Source organism: Fukomys damarensis, unplaced genomic scaffold, assembly GCF_012274545.1.
Source record: "Fukomys damarensis isolate Sample0158 unplaced genomic scaffold, DMR_v1.0_HiC HiC_scaffold_16, whole genome shotgun sequence".
Taxonomy (NCBI): Eukaryota; Metazoa; Chordata; class Mammalia; order Rodentia; family Bathyergidae; genus Fukomys; species Fukomys damarensis.
Window position 1 is genome coordinate 118,366,264 of NW_022900928.1, and position 21,963 is coordinate 118,388,226.

Here is a 21,963-nt window from a genome sequence, read left to right on the forward strand (position 1 = left end):
TATTCAGTATTTACACATGTGTCCTATTTATTTCACTTAAGAGTATGGCCTCAATATGCATCCACTTAGCTATAAATGTCTCTAGCTTCTCATTCTTTATGGCTTAGTACTCCATTTTATTTAAAAAAAACAACCCACATCTTCTTTATCCAGTCTCCAGCTGATGGGCAATTGGGCTTTCCAAATTTTAGCTATTACAAACTGTGCCGCTATAAACATGGGTGCACATATATCACTGTGGTATGATTCTTTTAATTCTTTTGGGAAGATACCCAGCAGAGGGAAAGTTGAGTCAAATGGAACTTCTAATCCTAGTTGTCTGAGGTATCTCCATATTGATTTCCACAGTGGTTGCACCAGTCTGCACTCCCACTAACAATGAAGAAGAAATCCTTTCTCCCCACAGCCCCACCAGCATTTGTTATTGGTTGATTTCATGCAGCCATTCTTTCTGGAGTGAGGTGGAATCTCAGTGTTGTGTTCATCTGCATCTCTCGACACCTATTTAAATTAATATGCTGCATTATCTGCAGGCTCAAGATGAGTCAATGACAAACTACGTAAGACAAATATTTGAAATTAACTATAAAAATCATATCCTCAAAATTTCTAAAAGGCCTAAAAACATTTATAAACAATTAAATTGAATAAGTAAGAAATATCTTTCCTACCGGTTTTCTAATAACCCTGATCTAAGAGGTGTTGATGTAGCTGTCAAAGAAGGAATCGTCCGGGTGACAGTTATTCCACTTCCTGATACAGTCTTAATGGATCCTCTACCTGGATTACCAAGAACTTTTCGAAATGGAATATCATCTTTAGTTTCCAAACTTCCCCTTTTTGACGAGGTCTGAAAGAATAAAGTTTGCAATAGTTCAATCTTGAAATTAATTACAATACTTTTAAGATCAGTGATTCTTATGTGGGGAACTTGAACAAAACAAAAAACTAGAGACACTAATTTCCAGAGATTGTAGTCTAATTGGTCTGGGGTGACCCATTCATTTGTGTGTACAGAAACTGTTTTTTGGCAGTGCTTGGATCAAACCCAGAGCCTCTTGTATGCTAGGGAAGTGCTCTACCACTGAGTTACAGTCTAGCTCCTATACATACAAACATACATATTTTTTTGGTTTTATAAGACAAGGTCTCACTCTGTAGCTCAGGCCGGCTTTTAACTCTATATAGTCCAAGCTGTCCTAAAACTCATGGCAATCCTCCTGCCTCAGCCTCCCAAAGTGCTGGGATTATAGGCATGTGCCACCACACACATATATATTTAAAAGCACTCTGTATGATTCAATGTATAGCCAAGTATGAGAAATTGAACTTGACACTTACTTTCCTATAGTATCCTTAAAAATTCTATAGCATACCTGGAAGTAGAAAGCAAAAACCCTATTGGGGGTGGGTACTAGGGAAAAACCCTATTTTAAATAATTCTTTTTTTGTGTGTTTTTTTGGTACCAGGGATTGAACTCAGGCCTTTGTGCTTGTGAGGCAGGCACCAGAACCACTGAGCTAAATCCCCAGCTGAATAATTAATTTTTAAGAAAAGACAGTTCTAGAGATCAACATACGATCTCTGGGGAAAAAAATACAATGTTAAGAAGTAGAGACCAGGACTGAATATACACCGTGTTAAGAGTATATGTTTAATGCCAGGTATGCTTGTACATACCTGTAATCCCAGCATTCAAGAGGCTGAGGCAGGAGGATCACCTTGAATCAGCCTGAACTACATGGCAAGACCCTGTCTCAAAAAATCAAAAATAAAATGCTGGATGGGGTGGCACACGCTTGTAATTCGAGCACTTGGAAGGCTGAGTCAGGAGGGCTGTGAGTTTGAGATCAGTTTGGGAAATTTAGTAAGTCCCTATCTCAAATGAAAAGGGCTGGGAAGATAGTTCAGTGGTTTGCATAGTACTGCCAAAACCAAAAATCATTCCATCTTAAATTTAGGGGGGAAAAAAACCCTAAGTCACCTGGATGAATGGTTTAAAAAAGTAAACAGATTTTTTTTTTTTTGGTACTGGGGATCGAACTCAGAACTTTGCACTTATGAGGCAGGCATGGTGCCACTGAACTCAATCTCGAGCTCAGTTAACTGATTTTTAAACAGGTGATGTAGTTCAGTGGTAGAGAGCTTGCCTCTCATGCACAAGGCCCAGGTTTTATGTCTGGCGTTGGAAAAACCAGAATCACTGTTCATAAATTCAATAGCAAAAGACACAAACTGCTGGGTGTGGTGGTGTACACCTATAATTCCAGCACTCAGGAGCTAAGGCAAGAGAACTGCCAAGTCAAAGCCAGCATGGGTTACAAAGTGAGTTCAAGGCCAGCTTGAACTACACGGTGAGTCCTTGTCTCAAAAAACAACTAACCAACCAACCAAAAGAACAACAAACAAAACACAACTGCCACAGACTGAAAAGGTTCACTATCACCCCAACCACTCAGTTCTCCCGCTTTGCATTCTACCACCTTATATAGCCTTTTAGATTTTCTAGGTACAAAAATATTTATCCTTAAAATGCACAAAATCATCCATAATTTTGTTTTCCTTTAATGCTAGTTACAGTCCAGAAAATTGTACACGTATATTCCCACAAATGGGAACTATTTGGGCACAGATATAAACATACATACATACATACATATATATATATATTTGCATGGGCTACATATGTTTATGCATTTAAGTAGTATTCTAACAGTTGAAATTCCTACCTACAACTGTATAAATCTCAAAAAAATTATGCTGGGAAAAAGAAGCCAGATTCTCCCATCTCCTAGAGAAAAAAAGAACAACAGCAACACACACACAGATTCTAAGTGTGTAAGACTCCAAAAACTGGGCCAGGGATGTAGCTCAGTGGTGCCATGCCTGCCTGGCAAGTGCAAGTTCTTGAGTTTGAGCCCCGTTACAAAAAAAAAAAAAACTCCAAAAGGTACAACCTAATCTAGGGTAACAGGAAGCACACCTGTGGTTGTTTCCAGACAGCAATGGGGTGGGGATATTACAAAGGAGGATGAGGAAACTTACAAGGATTATCGCAAGTTCACCGAACTGTTTATGGTAATGATTTTAGGAGTGAAAACAGAAGGAAACATGCATTTAGTTAGACCTTGAATATGTACAATTTACTCCATACCAGTTATGTACCAATAAAAATGTCTCCCAAAATCCTAATCTATGAAAAGAACCTAACAAAAGTTAAATCTTATTTATTTAGTTAGTTAGTTTTTGATTTTTTGAGACAGGGTCTCACTATGTAGTTGAGACTGATCTGGAACTATGTAGCTCAGGCTGATCTTGAACTCATAGCAATTCTCCTGCCTCAACCTCCTGAGTGCGGGGATTACAGGTGTGCGCCACCAAGCCCGGTTTAAATCTTATTTATTGCTTAGTCCAGTATATGAACTAAGTAATGACCTCTCTACACTGCCAAACACAACTAATAAATTTACTCATAGAAGAATTTCAAAGTTTCTCTGACTTTATATGACTAGCTTTCTTTTGTAAAATATTTAATATGAGAGAAAAGGTCTGCTAAATTGCAGTAAGATTATTTATTGATATACAGCAAGTCTTACAGCTGGCTGAATTATATGCACAAAAGAAAAACTATTTAAAAAAAGATATTGTGTACATGTACAAATTCCCTATAGTGAATATAATCATTATGCACTGCAAGCATGTACTAATACAAAAGAAATTTAAAAAGTAAAAACAGCCAGGCATGCTAATGCATGTCTGTAATCCCAGCACTCAGGAGGCTGAGACAGGAAGATTGCTACAAGTCAAAGACCAGCCTGGACCACACAGTAAGACCAGATCTCAAAAAATAAAATAAAAATTTCAAAAAAGAATGAAGAAATAAAAAAGCAAATAGAACATCTCAACAAAACATAAAGTGTAAAGGCAAAATTAAAGTTGGGTGTGGTGGTACACAACTGTAATCCTAGCACTTTGGGAGGCTGAGGTAGAAGGACTGATGCAAATCTGAGGCTAGCCAGACAGAAAGTTCAAGGCCAGTCTAGACTACATAGCAAGATTCTGTCTTAAAAACAAACAAAAAGGCTAAGTTCACAAAACAGAACAGACCTAAAGAGTATAAAGATACTGTGCTTAATACTTCTAGGGCTGTTAGTAGATGGGATAGTATAAATTGAGCTAAATACTTTTATATGTACTATCTTATAGTAACCCTTAAAAATATTATTGCAGTCTCAATTTTATAGATAGGTACTAAGACTCCGGATACTTAAGGAATTTTCCCAATGATCCACAGCTAGCAAGTGGCATCACCACACTTAAACCCACACCTAATTCTAAAGCCATTCATTCATTCATTCAGTCACTCACTCGCATGGTCTTGCCATGTACTTTTGGCTGGCCTTGAATTCACTTTATATTCCAGGAGGGCCTCAAACTCAAAGTGATCCACTTGCCTCAGCCTCCTGAGTGCTAGGATTACAGGTGAGCACCACCATGCCTAGCAAAAGCTATACTTTTAAAAACTACAGATTACTGTGATTTATAATGCTGACCACAAGACATTAAACAAGAGTTGTTTAGTAAAATTATATGTAGGAAGAGATGTGAAAAACTGTACAAATTTTCATGAAAATACTTCAAGAGATCAAGAAAGCCAAATGATACATCTCAGCTATGTGGAAGATAACCTTGTGACAATGCCAGAAATATTATATAGTACAGACTGAATTCTACTCTCTGCAGCTACCCACTATGCTTGTCTATAACTAACATTTTTTTTTACAAAGCTTAAAAGGATTCAAACATACCTGATTATCTGAGTAAGAAAGCTGCCTGTTCGTTTCCTTCTGTGAGGCCCTGCTACCCAGAATGGCTCCAAAACTACCAGAACCCTGAGAAGGTTTCATGGCTGGAAAAAAAAAAAAAAAAAAAAAAAAAAAATCAAATAAAAACAAAACAAAAAACAAATCACTGACTTCAAAAAATTAGGGAAAAGATAACCAAGTTTTTCTGATAGAATGTACATCTCTAAGACATAGAGTAATAAAAACATAGAGCTAAACTCTCAAGCAAAAAAGAAAGAACATGTAATAGATAAAATTTACAAACCAAAAGGAAAATGCTAAAAATTTTATAGAATCATCGGTAATTAACATTATAATTGAGTTAGCCATTATGTATCTAGAGCAGTGATGGTGAACTTTTAGAACTTTCAATAATACAAACAGCCTGTTGAGGCATGTGTGCCACTGGTTCACCACCTCTGCTCTAGAACATGAACACCAACACTGGATGCCAAGGAAACATGTCAGGAGAGATGACAGGTACACCTCCAACAACATATATTCCAAAGCATGCTCTACAAGTCAATGTATATTAATCAGAATGTAAATATGACATGGTACCGCATAAATATGTACAATTTTTATCGGTTAAAAATAAATTTAGCTTAAAATTGTTAAATTTATTTAGCAAATAAATGCCTTCCATTCCAAAGAAATTCATGCTATATGTAAATATGAATTTGTATATAGTTTAAAAAGTATTTCAATTTAGTTTGCAAATCTCCCACTGATGATCATTTGGGATGTTTTAGTTTTTCAAAACTGCAAACAATGCTTAACATCCTTTCACATTATCTTCTTGTACTAATGCAATAATTTTTTTTTTTGGTACCATGGATTGAACTTGGGACTTGCAAGGCAGGCAGTGGCACCACTGAGCTAAATCCCCGGCCCAATGGCATGATTTTTATAGAACAAATTCCTCAGAATAAAAATTTCTGGGTTAATGGACATATAATTTTAAATTAAACTGACAGTGCCACAAAGACCTTCAAAAATTTATCAAAAATATTTGATAAACCTATCAAATATATGATCATTATCTCATTTCCCTTCACACTGCTACCAATGTGATAGCAAGAATTACTGAAGTTAAGAATTTTTTTCATGATTAAACACTATTTTTCTTCCTCAAATTTTTTATTTGCAGTTTTTGTCCATTTCCTTATTAGCCTGCCTTTAACAATTTGTAAAATGTCTTTGCATATCAATGATATTTATCTATAACTGTGATTATCACTGGCTAACATTTTGTCTTTTTTTCCCCTTCATCACAGATACTGACTAAATTTTTTAACAGTATAAGTTATCTATCTTTTACTGATTCTAGATCTGTTTGTTTCTAGCTCAGATCTGATTTCAGGTTTATGTATATTCTGAAAGGTCTTTTCCATCCCAGTATTATGTTAGATTCCATTCCCTTTTTAATATTTTAATTTTTTTATATTCAAATCTTTGAGCTGAAATTATTTTGATAAGAGAGAGAAAAAGGATCCATCTTCAGAACTTTCTTAAATGGTTAGTCATTTTATTTATAAAGAACACTTTATCAAATGTTACTCTTTTTTCCACTGATTTGAGTACCACACTTAAATACTAAAATACCTTAGGGCTGGGGATTTAGCTAAGTGATTCCAGCACCTGCCTTGCAAGAGCAAGGATCTGAGTTTGATCCCCAGTACAAAAAAAAAAATAATAATAATAATAATAATAATAACATTTTTTTGAAATATTTTTATATTCATCATCTTACTCCAGTTCCTGCAAAGTATGTATTACCTTTGGGCAGCTATATAACTAAACCCATCATGTGCCAGTCAGGCTTTACATTCTTTAAAAAGCTTTGAAGTTAAGGTGATATAACTTTCATTTTAGAGATGAGGAAACTAAAATTCAGCTGTTAAGTGACTGGCCCAAAATGACACAGGAAATAACAGAGCTAGAATAAAACCCAAGTCTGTTCAGGGATAAAATAGGTTTCCACTACAACATGTTGTTCAAGCTTGGCTTCCTAGTCTACTGTGCCATCCAGCTCTGATGCATTTAAAGACATGCTTTTTCTTACACCAATCCTGAAGACAGTGATGCAATTAATAGGATGGGTATGGTAGAATAAGACAAAAACTGAAATATAGACATAGTTCCAAAAATATTGTGAGAATTTTAAGTAACATTGTGCTCAATTTCTTGATTCCAAAATTTGTTTAGTAAACTGACACAGTTCAGATTTGGTGGCATGAACATATGAGTAGGTTCTATATGGCAAACAACCACAAAAAGGTTTTGTTTTATAAAAAAATGATGTCAAATATAGATATGAATTAAATATAAAAAATATGTTTAAGACTAATATGCGAAACAAAACTAGAAAGAGAAGGCATCCTTGTCTTGTTACTGATCTTAAAGGAAAAATTTCTAGTTTCTCACACATTATCTGTGTGGGCTTTTCACATACGACCTTTATTATATTGGTTTCCTGCTTCGCTAAATTTGCTGAATGTTTTCATTATAAAGGGTGGTAAGTTTTGTCAAATGCTTTTTCTGTACCAATTGATATATCATGTAGCTTTTGTCCTTCATTCTGTTAATGAGTATATAAAACAGACTGACTTTCACAGTTGAAACATCCTTGCATTCCAGGAATAAATCCTCAATTATGGTGTACAATTCTTACTGTGCTACTGAAATGAGCTCTAGTATTTTGCTGAGAATTTTTGCACTATTATTCATTAAGATTATTGGTCTGTAGTCTAGTCATAGTCTCTTTTTCCATTTTTTGTTTTGTTTTTGTTTTTTTTGTACTGGGGATCAAAAAGTCATAGTCTTAAAACTGCTAATATCAGACCCTGGCATGGTAAGCGCTCACCTGTATGAAGTCTGTTTTGATGGACTGCATCTAAAAACAACCTCATTTCTTCTGCATCCTTACTTGGTACTTTGTCAATAGACAAGAAGCTATTATCTTGTAGAGTTAACATTAGGCGGCTCTGCTTTGCTCCACTGGGTCGAAGCACCACATTTTTAATGTTATGACTTAGCTGATAAAAATAAAAAGGAAAAGTATCATAAAAAGTGATAATAAAGTATAACTGAGGTGTGTAATGAATACTAAACTTCATACTTTCCAAGTTATAATTCTCATACATTCTTATTTCACAGTGATCCTCCTGCCTTAGCCTCCCAAACTCTGGGATTACATACAGGTGTGCACCACCACCATTTCTTGATACAATTAACTCAAAGACTTAACTTTCAGAAGAAACAAAGATATACTACTAAAACTCATTTTACAGAGTAATACAATCTCTTGATCTTATAGGCAGATAACTCTATTTTCAGATATGGTTCTAAAGTTATATCAAGGATAAAAAAGTCAAAAATTTTCAGAGCCAAGATGATTATACTATCTCCAGTATAGAAAATAAAATTAAATTCATCTTTTCTTCCTTAAATTGTTAAGGTATTTGGCAAATTGTTTAGATACCTGCAATATAAAAGGAATATAAATTCAAATTACAAACTTCAAAAAAATTCCAAACTCTCAAAACATATGTCAAAAACAAAGCTTTTCCAATACTAAGAAAATACTTTTTGTTTTTAATTGTTTAAGAAAACACACTTCCCTTCAATCACAAAAACATATATAAGCATCTTAGAATTTTCTTAGCTTAATGGTAACAATCCCCAGAGCTGGTTTATCTTGGGACTCTTGATACCTTTGGAAATGTGCTATACCTTTATTTTCTCTTGAATGAAATTTTTTCCCAAGGCTAAACGAATTAATCTTTTACCCCGCCCTAAATGAATGAATCTTAAAAGTTTCTTCATTACCTAAATAATTTCTATCAGACAAGCAGACCTGTTCTCTAATATTCTCCCTTAGCAGGCATAACCAAAGGTTTCTACAACTGTCTTTTGCTGAAGACATAACCTTTAAACAGTATAAAGAATAAAATGCCTCATAATTTTAATGAGGGAAAATTGTTATCAATTTTTAGATAAGAACGAAAAACAATTATACCAATTTATATTCATATGTGAAGAATATATTTATTTTTAGCTTCAAAGTAGATTTTAAATTCATGCCCTTCAGTAGAAATTCTCTAGTAAAATACAAACATAGGTAACATAAAGGCATTATTCAGTCAATTATCATTTTAAAAAATTACAGGTGACTTAGCTCAGTGGCACTGAGCATGCCTTGCAAAAGCAAGGTCCTGAGTTTGATCCCCAATAACAAAAAAATAAAATAAAAAATTACTTAAATATAAACAGGAAAGTTTATTCATTAACAAGTAAGATGAGAACAATCCTGAGCTGGGTCACTTCAACAACTAAAAATCTTATCTAGCCTCACAATTCTAGTAACCACTTGTGTAAGGACTCCCCTATTTCTGAAGACCAGACCTCTCTGTTAGAACTTCAGGTCTGTTTACCTTCTAAAGTTCTGACACCTGAGATAATTCCTCTCTCTCAATCTTCACATCCTAATATTTCCCCCTGCTCCCTCTCACGGAAGGCGCGCACACACACACAAAATCTCAGATATGGAAATCTCCCCAGGCTCTTAAGTCTTCTTTCCCTTGCTTCTTCCACTATTTTCCCATTGTTCAGGACTTTCAACCCTCATCTAACCTTCCACCACAACCTCCTGCATATCTTTCCTAATCTTTCATTATTGTGCATAGCCCAAAAGGAATAGGAATTTGATACCCTTGGCTCCTTAGAACTTCAGCACTCATGACCAGCAAGAAGCATCAAAGCTCTTCAGCCTCGACTTCTGTTACTAACTCCCACTAGCCATTTAGTTTATACTGTATTGTATTATATTATACTGTATTTTAGACAAGGGTCTCACTCACTATGTAGTTCAGGCTGGCCCTGAACTCACCCTGTAGCTCAGGCAGGCCTCAAACTCACAGTGATCCTTCCTATCTCAGCCTCCTGAGTGCTGGGAATTACAGGTGTGTGCCACCATGTCCAAGACTACCCATTTATTTTAAAATAACTCTGTGGTTTCCTGAGAGTTGATTCACACTCACATGTGTTTGTCTATATACAGAAATCACTTATGCATTATCTTTACTATGTTTCGCAAACTTCAATATACCCTCTAAATCTTCAAGGTACAAAACCACTCACTTTTTTGTGTTGTCTCAGTATCTTTGAAATATTTTTTACAGCTGAAAATGCACTTGGTTACTCTAATTTTCAGGGGAGTGGTGTCTCATTAAGCTGTATTCTTGGCCCTTAGCACAGAATCCACAACTATAACCTATAGGTGGTTAACACATGAATGTTGAATGTAAACTGATATAAAACTGAGAAAAGGCTGTAATTGAAAATATAATTAATCATCACACTTCTAATGATCTATGTTTGCTTAAATATTTGAATACTCAATGCCAACCTGGGCTGAAGACTAAAAAAAAAAAAGAAAAGAATCTTTGGGAAAAAAACCTTTGAGGCTTTGGTTTTGTTGAGTTTTTGTTTTTGTTTTTGAGCTAGGATCTCACTAAGTAGTCCAGGCTGGCCTCAAACTCATGGTCCTCCTACCTCAGTCTCCTGAGTACTGGAATTATAGTTGTGCACCACTGTGACTGGTTCCTTTGTTGAGATGAGCAATTTATATTAGCCTATAGTACATGACAAACTACTATTGCTTCTACTACCCATGACTACCTGCAATTTATTTAAGACTATCTTTGACATATAACACCACAAGCAATTTTTTTCCACAGTTCAATAGTAGAGACAGAAGGAAATTCTATTTCAGGTCAGATTCTAATACACTGTTCTTCAACAAAATATTTCCCTTTAGAAAATATTTTTGTACAATCTAATCAATATAGAATAAAGTACAAAAAATGTAAGACATTATCTTCTTAAATTCAACTCATATTAAGATGAGTAACTCTTGGTGGCATAAGAGAAGTTAATACAGAAGTGAAAAAAATAACTTTCGTATACCAATAAGACAATGAGAATTCTTCAGAATTTTTATAAGAAAATAGTTTAGATGACCTTGAACATCCATCCTTGAATGGTTCATCCTATGGCACGTGGCAGGATTAATTAGGAAGTAGAAACTGGCTTTTAGAAGGCATTAATAAATCCTCTTCAAACTAACACTAGCCAGAGGCGGTGTGTTTGAGGCCAGCCTGGGCTACATAGTGAGTTCAAGGCCAGCCTGACCTATACAGTGAGAACCTGTCTCAAAAAAAACCCAAACATCAAAAAAACCAAAACCAAAACCAAAACCACAACAAAAAAGAAAGAAAGAAACAATCAAAAAAGTAAAACTAACAGTAACCCAAGTATGGTAGTGTATGCCTCTAATCCCAGGACTTGGGAACTTGGGAGACTGAGGCAGAAGGACTCCAAGTTTGAGGCCAACATAGGCTACAAAGTGAATTCAGGGCCAGACTGTACTGCATAGCAATATTTTGTCTCAGGAAAACAAACAAACAAAACAAAACACCCTAATACCAAATCCTGATGAATGAATCCATCATCTAGTTTAATGAAAAAAAAAAAAGGAATAACAAAGGGAGTCCCAGTGTTGTTTTTAAAATGCTTAGATATAGTATCCAAACTCTTCTAAGTTCTTTTCCATTAATTTATTTTCAATAATGGTGACTACTCCCCACTCTATTATCCAGAGCCAACAATGTTATTGAATAATTTATAAAACACATACACAAAAGTATTAGTGTCCTGGAAAGAAGCAAGAAGGGCTACTCTGATGCTTACTATAGTACACAACAGCAATTTACTAAAAGATCTATTAAAAAAAAAACATTCCAAATAAAAATTTGGTTAATACCTGAAACGTCCTTGGAATTCCTCCAGTATTGTAGTGAACTACTAGGCTGACTTTATTCTCTTTTTCCACAATTTCAAAGGATCCTTCTTTCCACTTTGTGATCCCAGTCTGCATACTTCGAATCCTGATAGGTCCATGTATCTTCAGAGGAGACATATTTTCTTTAAAAATAAATCGTTTCTAACCAAATTAAAAAAACAAAAATACACCTTCACCTGACAGATTCTAAGAAAAGAAAAGAAAATAAGTTACAAGTTACTAGTGATTAAAATGAGAATTAAAAAGACAATGCTTAATGAACCTTCTACATCCCTTTCTCCATTTTAATTAACCATTTTTATAGCATCCTCAAAGGCCCTAATTAGTTGTAGAGGACAGGTAAGAAAGACAACTAATGCAGGCACTCAGTCAGTGATTGCATCTTTGCCACATGTCCAGTATCTCACTGCCACTATACTGTACCTTATGCACCACTCATAAACAGATTGTTGCCAATAATTAGGAATTAGATTCCATTCTCATTCACATTTTTTTTTTGGTACCAGGGATCAAATTTCCTTGGGCCCCTGCACTTGCAAGGCAGGCAGCAGCACCACTGAGCTAAACCCCCAGCCCCAGATGCCATTCTCAGTGTAACTGCATTCATAGTAATTCTTTCTTCCTTTATGAATGTTAATGGTTTATGAATTTCAAATTTAAGCAAAAAAATGTTCATTTATCTGATTCCATTTCTTAGAATGGAGTTTCTCCTCAAATAACAAAGTATTCAAACAGTAATCTAAACATATCCACACCTACAGAGATATTATTATAAGATTAAACAGTTTTAAGAATAATCAAATTAGGGGGCCAGTGGTTCCACCGCCTGCCTCGCAAGTGCAGGGACCTGAGTTCGATCCCTGGTACCAAAAAAGAAAAAGAATAATCAAATTAGTTCAATTGCCATAATCATATTATTGAGAATCATGTAATCTCTAGAAAATCAAAGAACCATCTTCCTAAGAACCACCTACATTTATATTTAGCATCATTATTCCTGAAAAGAATTTTACCTCTGACAAATTTATGTTCCCTGAATGAACTTTTAATACTTGAAAATAACTTCCAGCAATGATGAAAGATATCTAAGATGCTTAGTTTTGCCAAAACTCAGCAAATAAAATCACAGTAATAGAGAATGCTGTTACTGTATGCTATATACATGTATTTTCACCTAAAATTGCTAAACCAAATTTTATTTATACTGTTATTAAACTACTAAAAATTGTGTCTCTAAAATGGATTATTGAATAATTCAACAAGATAAAAATCATTAAAAACTGCATCGGCCTAAATAGCTCAACAAGAAATTCTAAAAAAGGCAGTATACGTGGGAAAATAATACTATATCTAGAAGCTATGAGATCCAGTTCTGTTGCAAACTAACTTGTAACTTACTAATAATTAGTTTTCTCAATTATAAAACAGGAGGGGCAGGCCAGGGTTTTAGCTCAGTGATTTTGCCTCCTGCCTCACAAGCTCAAGGACCAGCGTTCAACCCCTGGTACCAATAAATAAATCAATTAATTAACTAACTAATTAAATTTAAAAATAAAACAGGAGGGGCCGGGGATTTAGCTCAGTAGTGCCACTCCCTGCCTCACAAGCTCAAGGTCCCAAGTTCAATTCCCAGCACCAAAAAAAAAAAAATTATAAAACAGGAATAGCAATGCTGTAAGGTAATGAAGTAACCATTAGTAAGCACTTAATTGATAGTATTTTTAACATTCAAAAATTAGCATCCACTTTCTCAATTTATTCCTCTACCACTTTTCTCAAAGACCTCAATAAATAAGATTAACAAGAGTCACTAACCCAACTGCCTATAAGAGGCCAGACAGGTACCTGAATTAACTTGGGCAAGTAAAATGTGAATAACTATAACCCAATCCAGCCAATTATTAAGTGAGTAGAAATAATGGACCTAAAAAATAAATAAATAAATAAAATGCCAGATCTTTTTCAAGAAAATGAAGGCATTCAAACTTTCATATGAAAAACTCTTCATTTTAAATTTTGACTAATGAATTCAAATTTACTTTGAAAAATTACAAGTGAGCTAGGCTGTAATACCAGCACTTGGGAGACTGAGGCAGGAGGGTGTTTGCCAATTTGAGGCCAGCCTGGGTGACATGGAGAGACCCTGTCTCAAAAAACAGAAAACAAAATAACAACAAAAAAAGCTGTAAGTCCTGTAGTTTACTATATAGGAAATTACTGAGAATAAAATAAAAAGATGTAAAACAACTTTAAAGACTTAAAAAGTATTACACAATACTGATCCTCTGTTATTATTGATTCAACTCATCAGTTTTCTGAGTACCCACTGTAACCAGATTTGGATATTAGTATAATTTGTGAGATATATGAATTCATCAAAGTAAAAGAGACAATTAATGTCTGTAGCCTGCTTTATTTATATGTCATTTTGTTCAAAGTAACAACTCTACAAAAATTTGAACAAGCAATATATTTGTAATACTTTTGGTGCAAGTAATTACTTGTGGCTTCACTGAGTATATTTTTGATATACTCAGACTTTCAGTACTACAGAGCATATGGTTCCTCTCCTACCCTGGTTTCCTACGCCAGAAATATGAGATGTTTTTGACTTCTCTGTTGATGATAGTTGGTATTGGATTGAAGTTGGAAGGTCAAAGGAGAGTTCTGTCAATTCTACCCCCACACTTTTCAGACAACCTTAATTACTGAACTATAGATCAAATCATAGCACTCCTATTGTCACTCAATGATTCTCCTTTGTCCTCACAATAAAATCTGAACTCATTAACATGATATAAAGGCCCCATGATTTGGATCCTGCTTACTGCTCTCATCCTAAACCTCAAACCCTCCAGATATCCAGCCATTTCAATGACTTACAATTTCTTTCTTTTTAGTACTGGGGATCAAACTCAGGACCTTCTACTTTTGAGGAAGGCATACAATTTCTTCCAAACCCACATATCCTTATGCCACAATATGCATACTATGGTTAGCTCTGAAGGATTTTCATGTATTTTGCCACCCTCAGCCTTTCTCAATTTCTCTAAAATCAAGGCTCAACTTAAATGTTATCCTATTAAGAAGCCTTTCCTCACTACCTTTCCACTTGTTCTCTCCCCCATAGCCACAATGAAATTGTTTAAATCCTTCTTTCTGTAGTACTACTCTGTGCTTATTATCCAGCATTTATTGCAATGTTATAGACAATGTTTATCTCTTGTGTCTCTATCTAGAATCTGCAGCTTGAAGACAAGTAGTATATTCTTTAATCTCTCCATCCCTGCTGAGACAGCATCTGACAAAGGATATAGAAATTAACTGTTCAAGAATAATGAACAAATTAGCATTATCAATTTTATTCAATTTGTGGTTAAAATATACAATAGCAGATACTAAAATCATAAGTATCTTTTATATGGGCAATGCCCGGTTATATTTACTAAGCTTTTTATAACAGTGCCAGTAAACCAGTATGGTGGTGCACGCCTGTATCTCAGCACTGGGTTGAGACAGGAAGAACACCATGCAGCCAGCCTGGGCTACCTAGTGAGCTCAAGGCCACCCTGAACTACATACCCAGACCCTGTGTCTCAAAAATAAATACACAGCACTGCTATGCACCATTATTACATCCTTTGAAGGCTATGTACACCTGAACTTCTCCACAAAATGCAAAACTGTTCTCATATTTTTAAAAGAATTCAATGGAAGAAAAATAATTTATGGGTAACAATGTACAGTTACAGAATACTTTTTTTTAAGACAGGGTCTTGCTATGTAGAGCAGACCTCGAACTCATGGTGATCCTCTTGCATCAGCCTCACATCTGGCCTTTTCTTTTTTTTCTTTTTGCAGTACCGGGGATCAAACTCAGGACCTTGAGCTTGCAAGATAGGTGCAGTGCCACTGAGCTAAATTCCTGGCATGCCTGGCCATTTTTTAAAAAACTGGTAAACTTGTCCAAGCTAGGATTCATGTCAATTGTTCAATGAAGAAACTCCACATTATCTATTATCAAATTCCTTCATTTTCCTTTGCAGGTAGTTACTGGTCCAGGTGCCAACGTAAAAAGGAATATAAAACCTAGCATCTGCCTTATTAAATAAAATGAAGAGCTGGGTGTGTTAGTGTACACCTATAAATCCCAGCACTTAGGAGGCTGAGGTAGGACTGCCATGAGTTTGAGGCCAGCTTGGGCTACACAGTGAGACCCTGTCTCTAAATAAGTAAGTAAGTACATGAAGATTTCAAAGTTCACTAAAATATAAAATAAATTTAAAATGTTATAGGTTACTTTTCTCTAATTCTCTATGCCTCTCCAACATTCTGATGTAGGACTTTGGTTAATCATATAAAATTTTATTTTAGATATTGAATAATTAATTTTATTTATTTTATTTTTTTGGTACCGGGGATTGAACTCAGAACCTTGTGCTTGCGAGGCAGGCAGTGGCACCACTAAGCTAAACCCCCAGCCCAAACATTTTTAAACCATTAATACTAGCAACCGTTCTTCTACAAAAAAACAACCCTAAAAGATACAGGACATAAAATTAACCAATACAATAAAACATTTTATTAATGCCCCAATTTAGTGAAGAACCAGCTTTTGCACTAAATGAATTAACAATAACTATTTTTGTACATTTTTCACATTATCACAGCTTGCCCTACTTGGTTAAGAGAGGAAAAAAACTAAGTTTCTTTTACATTATAAAATATGATCTAGTAACAGTTAAACTTTCTATGAACCTAAGACAAAGACAGAACTTCCTTGAACTGGATAATTCTCTTAGCCAAGCAATATTGGGAAGAAAAAAAAGACAAAAAGAATTATTCTCTACAGTTCAGAGAATCCCCTCTCACTAAATATATCTTCACCATTAAATTACTGTTCAAATTTGAAATTTCCATGAAAACCCAATCCATAAAATTACAAACACATTTCTACACTGGTTCATTAACATAAATGATCATATTTAAGGTACTGTTTTGAAAATATCCTTATCCAGAAGGCATTCTGTGGTAAAGAGAATATGCCAAAAATATAAACTATTAACAAAAAACAAACACAGAAACTGCCAATTCTTGCCAAATAGGATACTGTTGGAAACATATATCCAAAATAAAAATGACTTACTTTTCAGTGACTTTTACTAAAAAACCCTATGTAATAACAATTCACCTTTATTCTGATCCTTGTGCCAAAGGCAATGCACTCTTCTTGGAAAACTACTCATATTCTGCAGCTATGCCAGTTCTCCAGGAGCCATCAACTCAGCTAAAGAAAATATAAGCGTGCCTTTTTTCAAAAAATTCAGTACACCAAATTAAAAACGTTTTTTGAAAAAGGAAAGCAATCATTTACACAACAAAGATTAACCCCATATATATATATTTTTTGTGGGGGGTACTGGGGGTCAAACTCAGGACCTTTTGCTTACAAGGCAGGTAGTGGAACAACTGAGCTAAATCCACAGTTCTAACCCCATATATATTTAAAAGCACAAATCAATTACTAAAAATACTTAAGACATGCAACACACACGAATACACACACACATGATCAACCCAACTTTAGGAATGTATGTTCTGTGAAAAAATGGACTAGGGGAGAAGCCTCTACCTTCATCAATGCCTGTGGATTTATTTATCCTGCTACATTTGGAAACTAAGAAGTCACTGAAAAAGTATACCCTTTGTTGTCTTTATAAACATTGTTACAAACTGACATCTAAGTCTTAAAACACCATCCATATGTTGACACAAATTTCCAAAGGTAATAAACATCATGTTTTCATTCATCTTTTAAAGTTTAAAAAAGTTTTTCGATATTAAGCCTAAAGTCTCAATTTCTCCTGAAATTCTATCCAGACATTTCTCACTGCCCACTTCAATGGTACATAAATTTAAAACTCATCAGTTTGTGTAGTAAAAAAAAACCCATCTATTGAGTTACTCCAGTTGGAAGGCATTATGGTAGGGATACAAATGTGAAGATACAGTTGATGACCCCATTAAGAGATCCCTTGACTTCCCTATTTTTATCCTATCATCACTTAGGCAAGAAATCTTGGCATCAGCTTTTATCTCATTCTCATTATCCAAAACCAAATTTTTTCTGTTATTACTCTTAATTCAGAAACTCATATTCCTGCCATCACCCCATCCAATATGTATTATGCACCATTTACTAAGCACAGTGCCAAGTGCCACACATACATTATTTCACTAAATTTTCACAATGACCCTAAAATTATTATTTGTCAATTTTATTGATGGGGAAACTGGCTTAGAGAGATTAAGTAATTCATGCATACAGAGTCAGTAAGAGATAAAGCTACATCTAAGATCAGAAGCCACATTTTTAACCACTGCCACAGTTTATCCAGTCCCGATTTTCTCAGAATTTTTCCAATTGATTGTTTACACTACAATTTCTGGAAAACTTCTTTTTTATGTCTTAGGAAGTAGAGCATGCAATTGATGTCTCCTTTCTTTCTAAAGGCAGCAGCAAGCGCAAGGGGGATGGCACACACTCACAACAAAATAATACTTAGTAAATGCTAAATACTTGCAACTGATATTAATTTCCTCCCAAACATTTCTAATACTAACTTGCTTCTATCCAGAAAATAAATCCAACTGCCTGTTAGACATGTATACACTTTTTTTTCTTTTCACCCAGGGTCTCTGTACTGAATCCATAGCCCTTTTTACTTTGTACTGTGAAACAAGGTCTCACTAAATTGCTGGATTGCCCAGGCTGGACTTGGACTTGTGATATTCCAGCCTCAGCTTCCCAAAGTGTAACAGGTATGTGCCTCATTACCTGCGCCACTTTCTAGTTTTTACTCCTTACTTTTTAACAGTAACTCTTCACTCAAAATAAATATTAACTTTTAGGCCAGGGATTTAGCTCAGTGGTTCTGCTGCCTGCCTTGCAAGCACAAGGTGTAAAAAAACCCCGGTGTAAAAAAAAAAAAGAAATATTGACATTTAATATTCTAGTCATTCGACAAAAGCTGAATTAAATTAGGTCTCTGCTTTATTTATAGAAATCTATTAGTTTCATAATTTAACTTCCTGTTAAAGATAAAAGCCACTACTCAGATTTTCTTTCTCAAATAAAAAAATTCATTAAACTGGGCGTGGTGGTGCACACCTGTAATCCCAGCACTCAAGAGACTGAGGCTTGAGGATCACTGTGAGTTCTAGACCAGCCTGGGCTACATAATGAGTTTCAGGTCAGTCTCAACTACACAGTAAGACCCAGTCTCAAAAAACCAAAAAACAAACAAACAACAAAAAACAAATAAAAAAACAAATATACAAGATAGATATAAAAATAAACAGGGATACTAATCTAGTTTATCTCTGGTTCAAAGAGTTTAAATTTGAACAATTTTATGATACAAAAATGGGTAAAAGCATCCAAAGCTGGAAAACTGTGTTTTCCTTTGATGTGTCCTTCAATTTTTCTGCAGAATGAAAAGTCTGTAATGATATGACATGAATAAGGTGGTGTTTCCAAAGACATGATGGTTCTTATAGCAAGTTCCAGTTTATTTACTCATTTAACAAATTCTTGAGGAATAAAAATGAAATAATCACTACACTACATCCTAGTAGGAGACAGACTTCAAATAAATCATACAAGGAAATATATAATTACAAGTTACGTAATAAAATGATATAAAGTAGTAAAACACAGGGCATGATGAGACTTATGATTAAGACCCAGGGATTGAAGGTAAGAGAAAATCAAGAGGAGGCTGTTCTGAGAAAGTGCCACTTAAATTGAAAGTTGAAGAATGAGGTGAAGCCAAGTGTGGTGGTAGTACACGTCTATAATCCCAGCACTCTAAAAGGCGGAGGCAGGAGGGTCACAAGTTTGAATCCAGCCTGGGTAACTTAATGAGACTCTATCTTGAAAAAAATTTAAAAAGGGTTGAGGATTTAGCTCAATGTGAATGAGGGCTCTGGGTTCAACAACAATAATAACAAAAATGAGCTAATTGCAGAATAGTTGTGCTACAACAGCCCAGGTAAACAGAACAGTATGTACAAAGGCTCTGAAACAGAAAATACTTCGGTATGACTAAGGATATTAAAAGCTATGTCAGGGGCAAGGGATTTAGGTCAGTGGCGCCACACCTGCCTGGCAAGTGCAGGGTCCTGAGTTCAATCCCTGGGACTGAGACAAAGAAAAAGAAAAAGAAAAAGAAAAAGAAAAAGAAGCTATGTAGCTGGAGGTTAGAGAAAGGAAGATGGTACAAGATGAAGTTAGTAAAGCATGAAAAAGCCAGGTTATGAAGACTCTTCTGGGACACAGAAAGGTCTTTTAATTTTAACTTATATATCTGTGTGTATGTGTGTGTGTGTCTACATATACATATATATATATTTTTTTTTTTCTTTTGGTACCAGGGATCAAACTTAGGACCTTGTGTTTGCAAAGAAAGTGGCAGTGCTACGAGCTAAATCTCCAGCTATATTAAATATAATAAACACTTAGCAATAGAAAATCCACTGAGTTTTTAAGCAAAGAAATGACGTTACTATTGAATGGTGAAGTGACAATAGTTTGGGTTTGGGCAGGAAAAGTGGAAAGGACCTAAAATAAGGTAAGCAGAACAAGGCAAATAAACCAGGCATTATGGTGCATGCCTGTAATCCCAGCTGTTGGTAGGCTGAGGCAGGAGAATCACCACAAGTTCAACACCAGCCTGGGCTACCATAGTGAGTTCAAGGCCAGCCTAAACTAGCAAGACCCTGTCCAAAAAAAAAAAAAAAAAAAAAGAGGAGGGGAATAAGGCAATTAAATGGAAAATTTATTGGAGATGTTCATCTTACCATAACAATTACAGTAACAATGCCTACTTGGCAATTGATGTGTACTATGTACTTATAGCAGTTACTTCATTTATTCAGGTGAAATTTTTGTTATTATTCTCACTTTATAAATAATACTGGGGGCTACAGATTTAAGTCCAGGTAAAAAAGGACTGTAGCTTGCACTAGAAAATTGATAGCGATGATGTAAAAGAACAGAATCAGGACATGTATTGGAAATATAATAGATATGGTATAACTTTGAGAAAGTATGCATACATGAGATGAAGAGGTTAATAATGCCTCTCTCAAGTTCCTATTCTGTGTAACTGAATAAGTAGATATGTTACTTAATGAAGAAGGACACAGGAAGATAAAGAATTTGGGTATGGGAACTAGAGATGTAGCTCAGTGGTAGAGGACTTGTCTAGCATGAGCCAGGCTTTGAGCTCAACCTGGAGAATGATAAAAATAAATAAATTAAATAAATAAATAAATACTTTGGGTACAAAAAAAGATTAAAACTTTTTTAGTTTTACACAAATTTGAAATTGCTAAGAAAAAAATCAAGTTAAGCTGTCAAAAACTATTCGGATATGGAGCTAAAAACAAAGCAAACGGGGTGGAAATAAAAATTCTTGTCATCAATGCATATTTGAAATTTAAAGCTTAGAAAGACTGAAAGAAAAGAGGATACACAACTGAACACAAAGATTCTTTTTACTTTATCAAACAACTCTCATGCTGATTAGTTTTATGCCACTAGGCCTTGCAACACTTTCAATTTTATCTTTCAGCAGAATGTAACACTACACATGACTGCATCTCTTGCAAGAGTCCTTCCCTGTTCAATTAAGCCTCAAGAATCTCTCAATGCTCCATCCTAGGTTTCCTTCTTTTCTAGTACTATACTCTGGGTAATTTCATCCATATTCATGGCTCCAATTATTAACAACATGTCGAAAACATATACACATACAATATATACACAGTACGTATCCAGGTTAGAATTCGCCTGTGATCTCAAACCCAGAACACACAACTGCCTACGTGACAGTCTTTCCTCAGGTATCTCCTCTAGTTAAAGACTTTCGGGCACTACCATTCCTCAAAACAGAAGCACACAGCTGAAATTATGAGAGAAACACTACAAAACCACTACAGGGAAACTTTCCAAAACACAGGACTTTGTCATCAATTATTATTTCCTTTCATGGACCATGACTTAAAAGGGGTTAACCTGACAACCTGATAATGATGGCTAGCAATCAAGCGCACGACAAAAATACAATTCGTGTTTTTTAATGAGATGAAAAAGGGGAGAAACTAAAGATGGTCAAAACAGCAAATAAATATCATGTCCAAGGCCTAATGGATATGCGGCTACAGAATTCACCTGAAAAGCAGCAGGC

The 21,963-nt window shown here is 35.0% G+C and overlaps 1 protein-coding gene across 2 annotated transcripts in view; it reads right to left on the reverse strand.

The window, feature by feature from the left end:
- Usp37 (ubiquitin specific peptidase 37) overlaps window positions 1-21,963 on the reverse strand; it is a 79,499-nt gene that overhangs the window by 57,011 nt on the left and 525 nt on the right. Inside the window, exons 2-5 of one of the 2 annotated variants that reach the window (XM_010611911.3) lie at window positions 11,672-11,896; window positions 7,712-7,883; window positions 4,810-4,910; window positions 672-850 (exon numbers count right to left, since the gene is read on the reverse strand). In XM_010611911.3, coding sequence (XP_010610213.1) covers window positions 672-850; window positions 4,810-4,910; window positions 7,712-7,883; window positions 11,672-11,827 — 608 coding nt within the window. In that variant the 5' untranslated portion in view covers window positions 11,828-11,896. Of the gene's footprint in view, window positions 1-671; window positions 851-4,809; window positions 4,911-7,711; window positions 7,884-11,671; window positions 11,897-21,963 lie in introns of those variants that run through there. The other variant, XM_010611913.3, reaches the window with a different exon arrangement.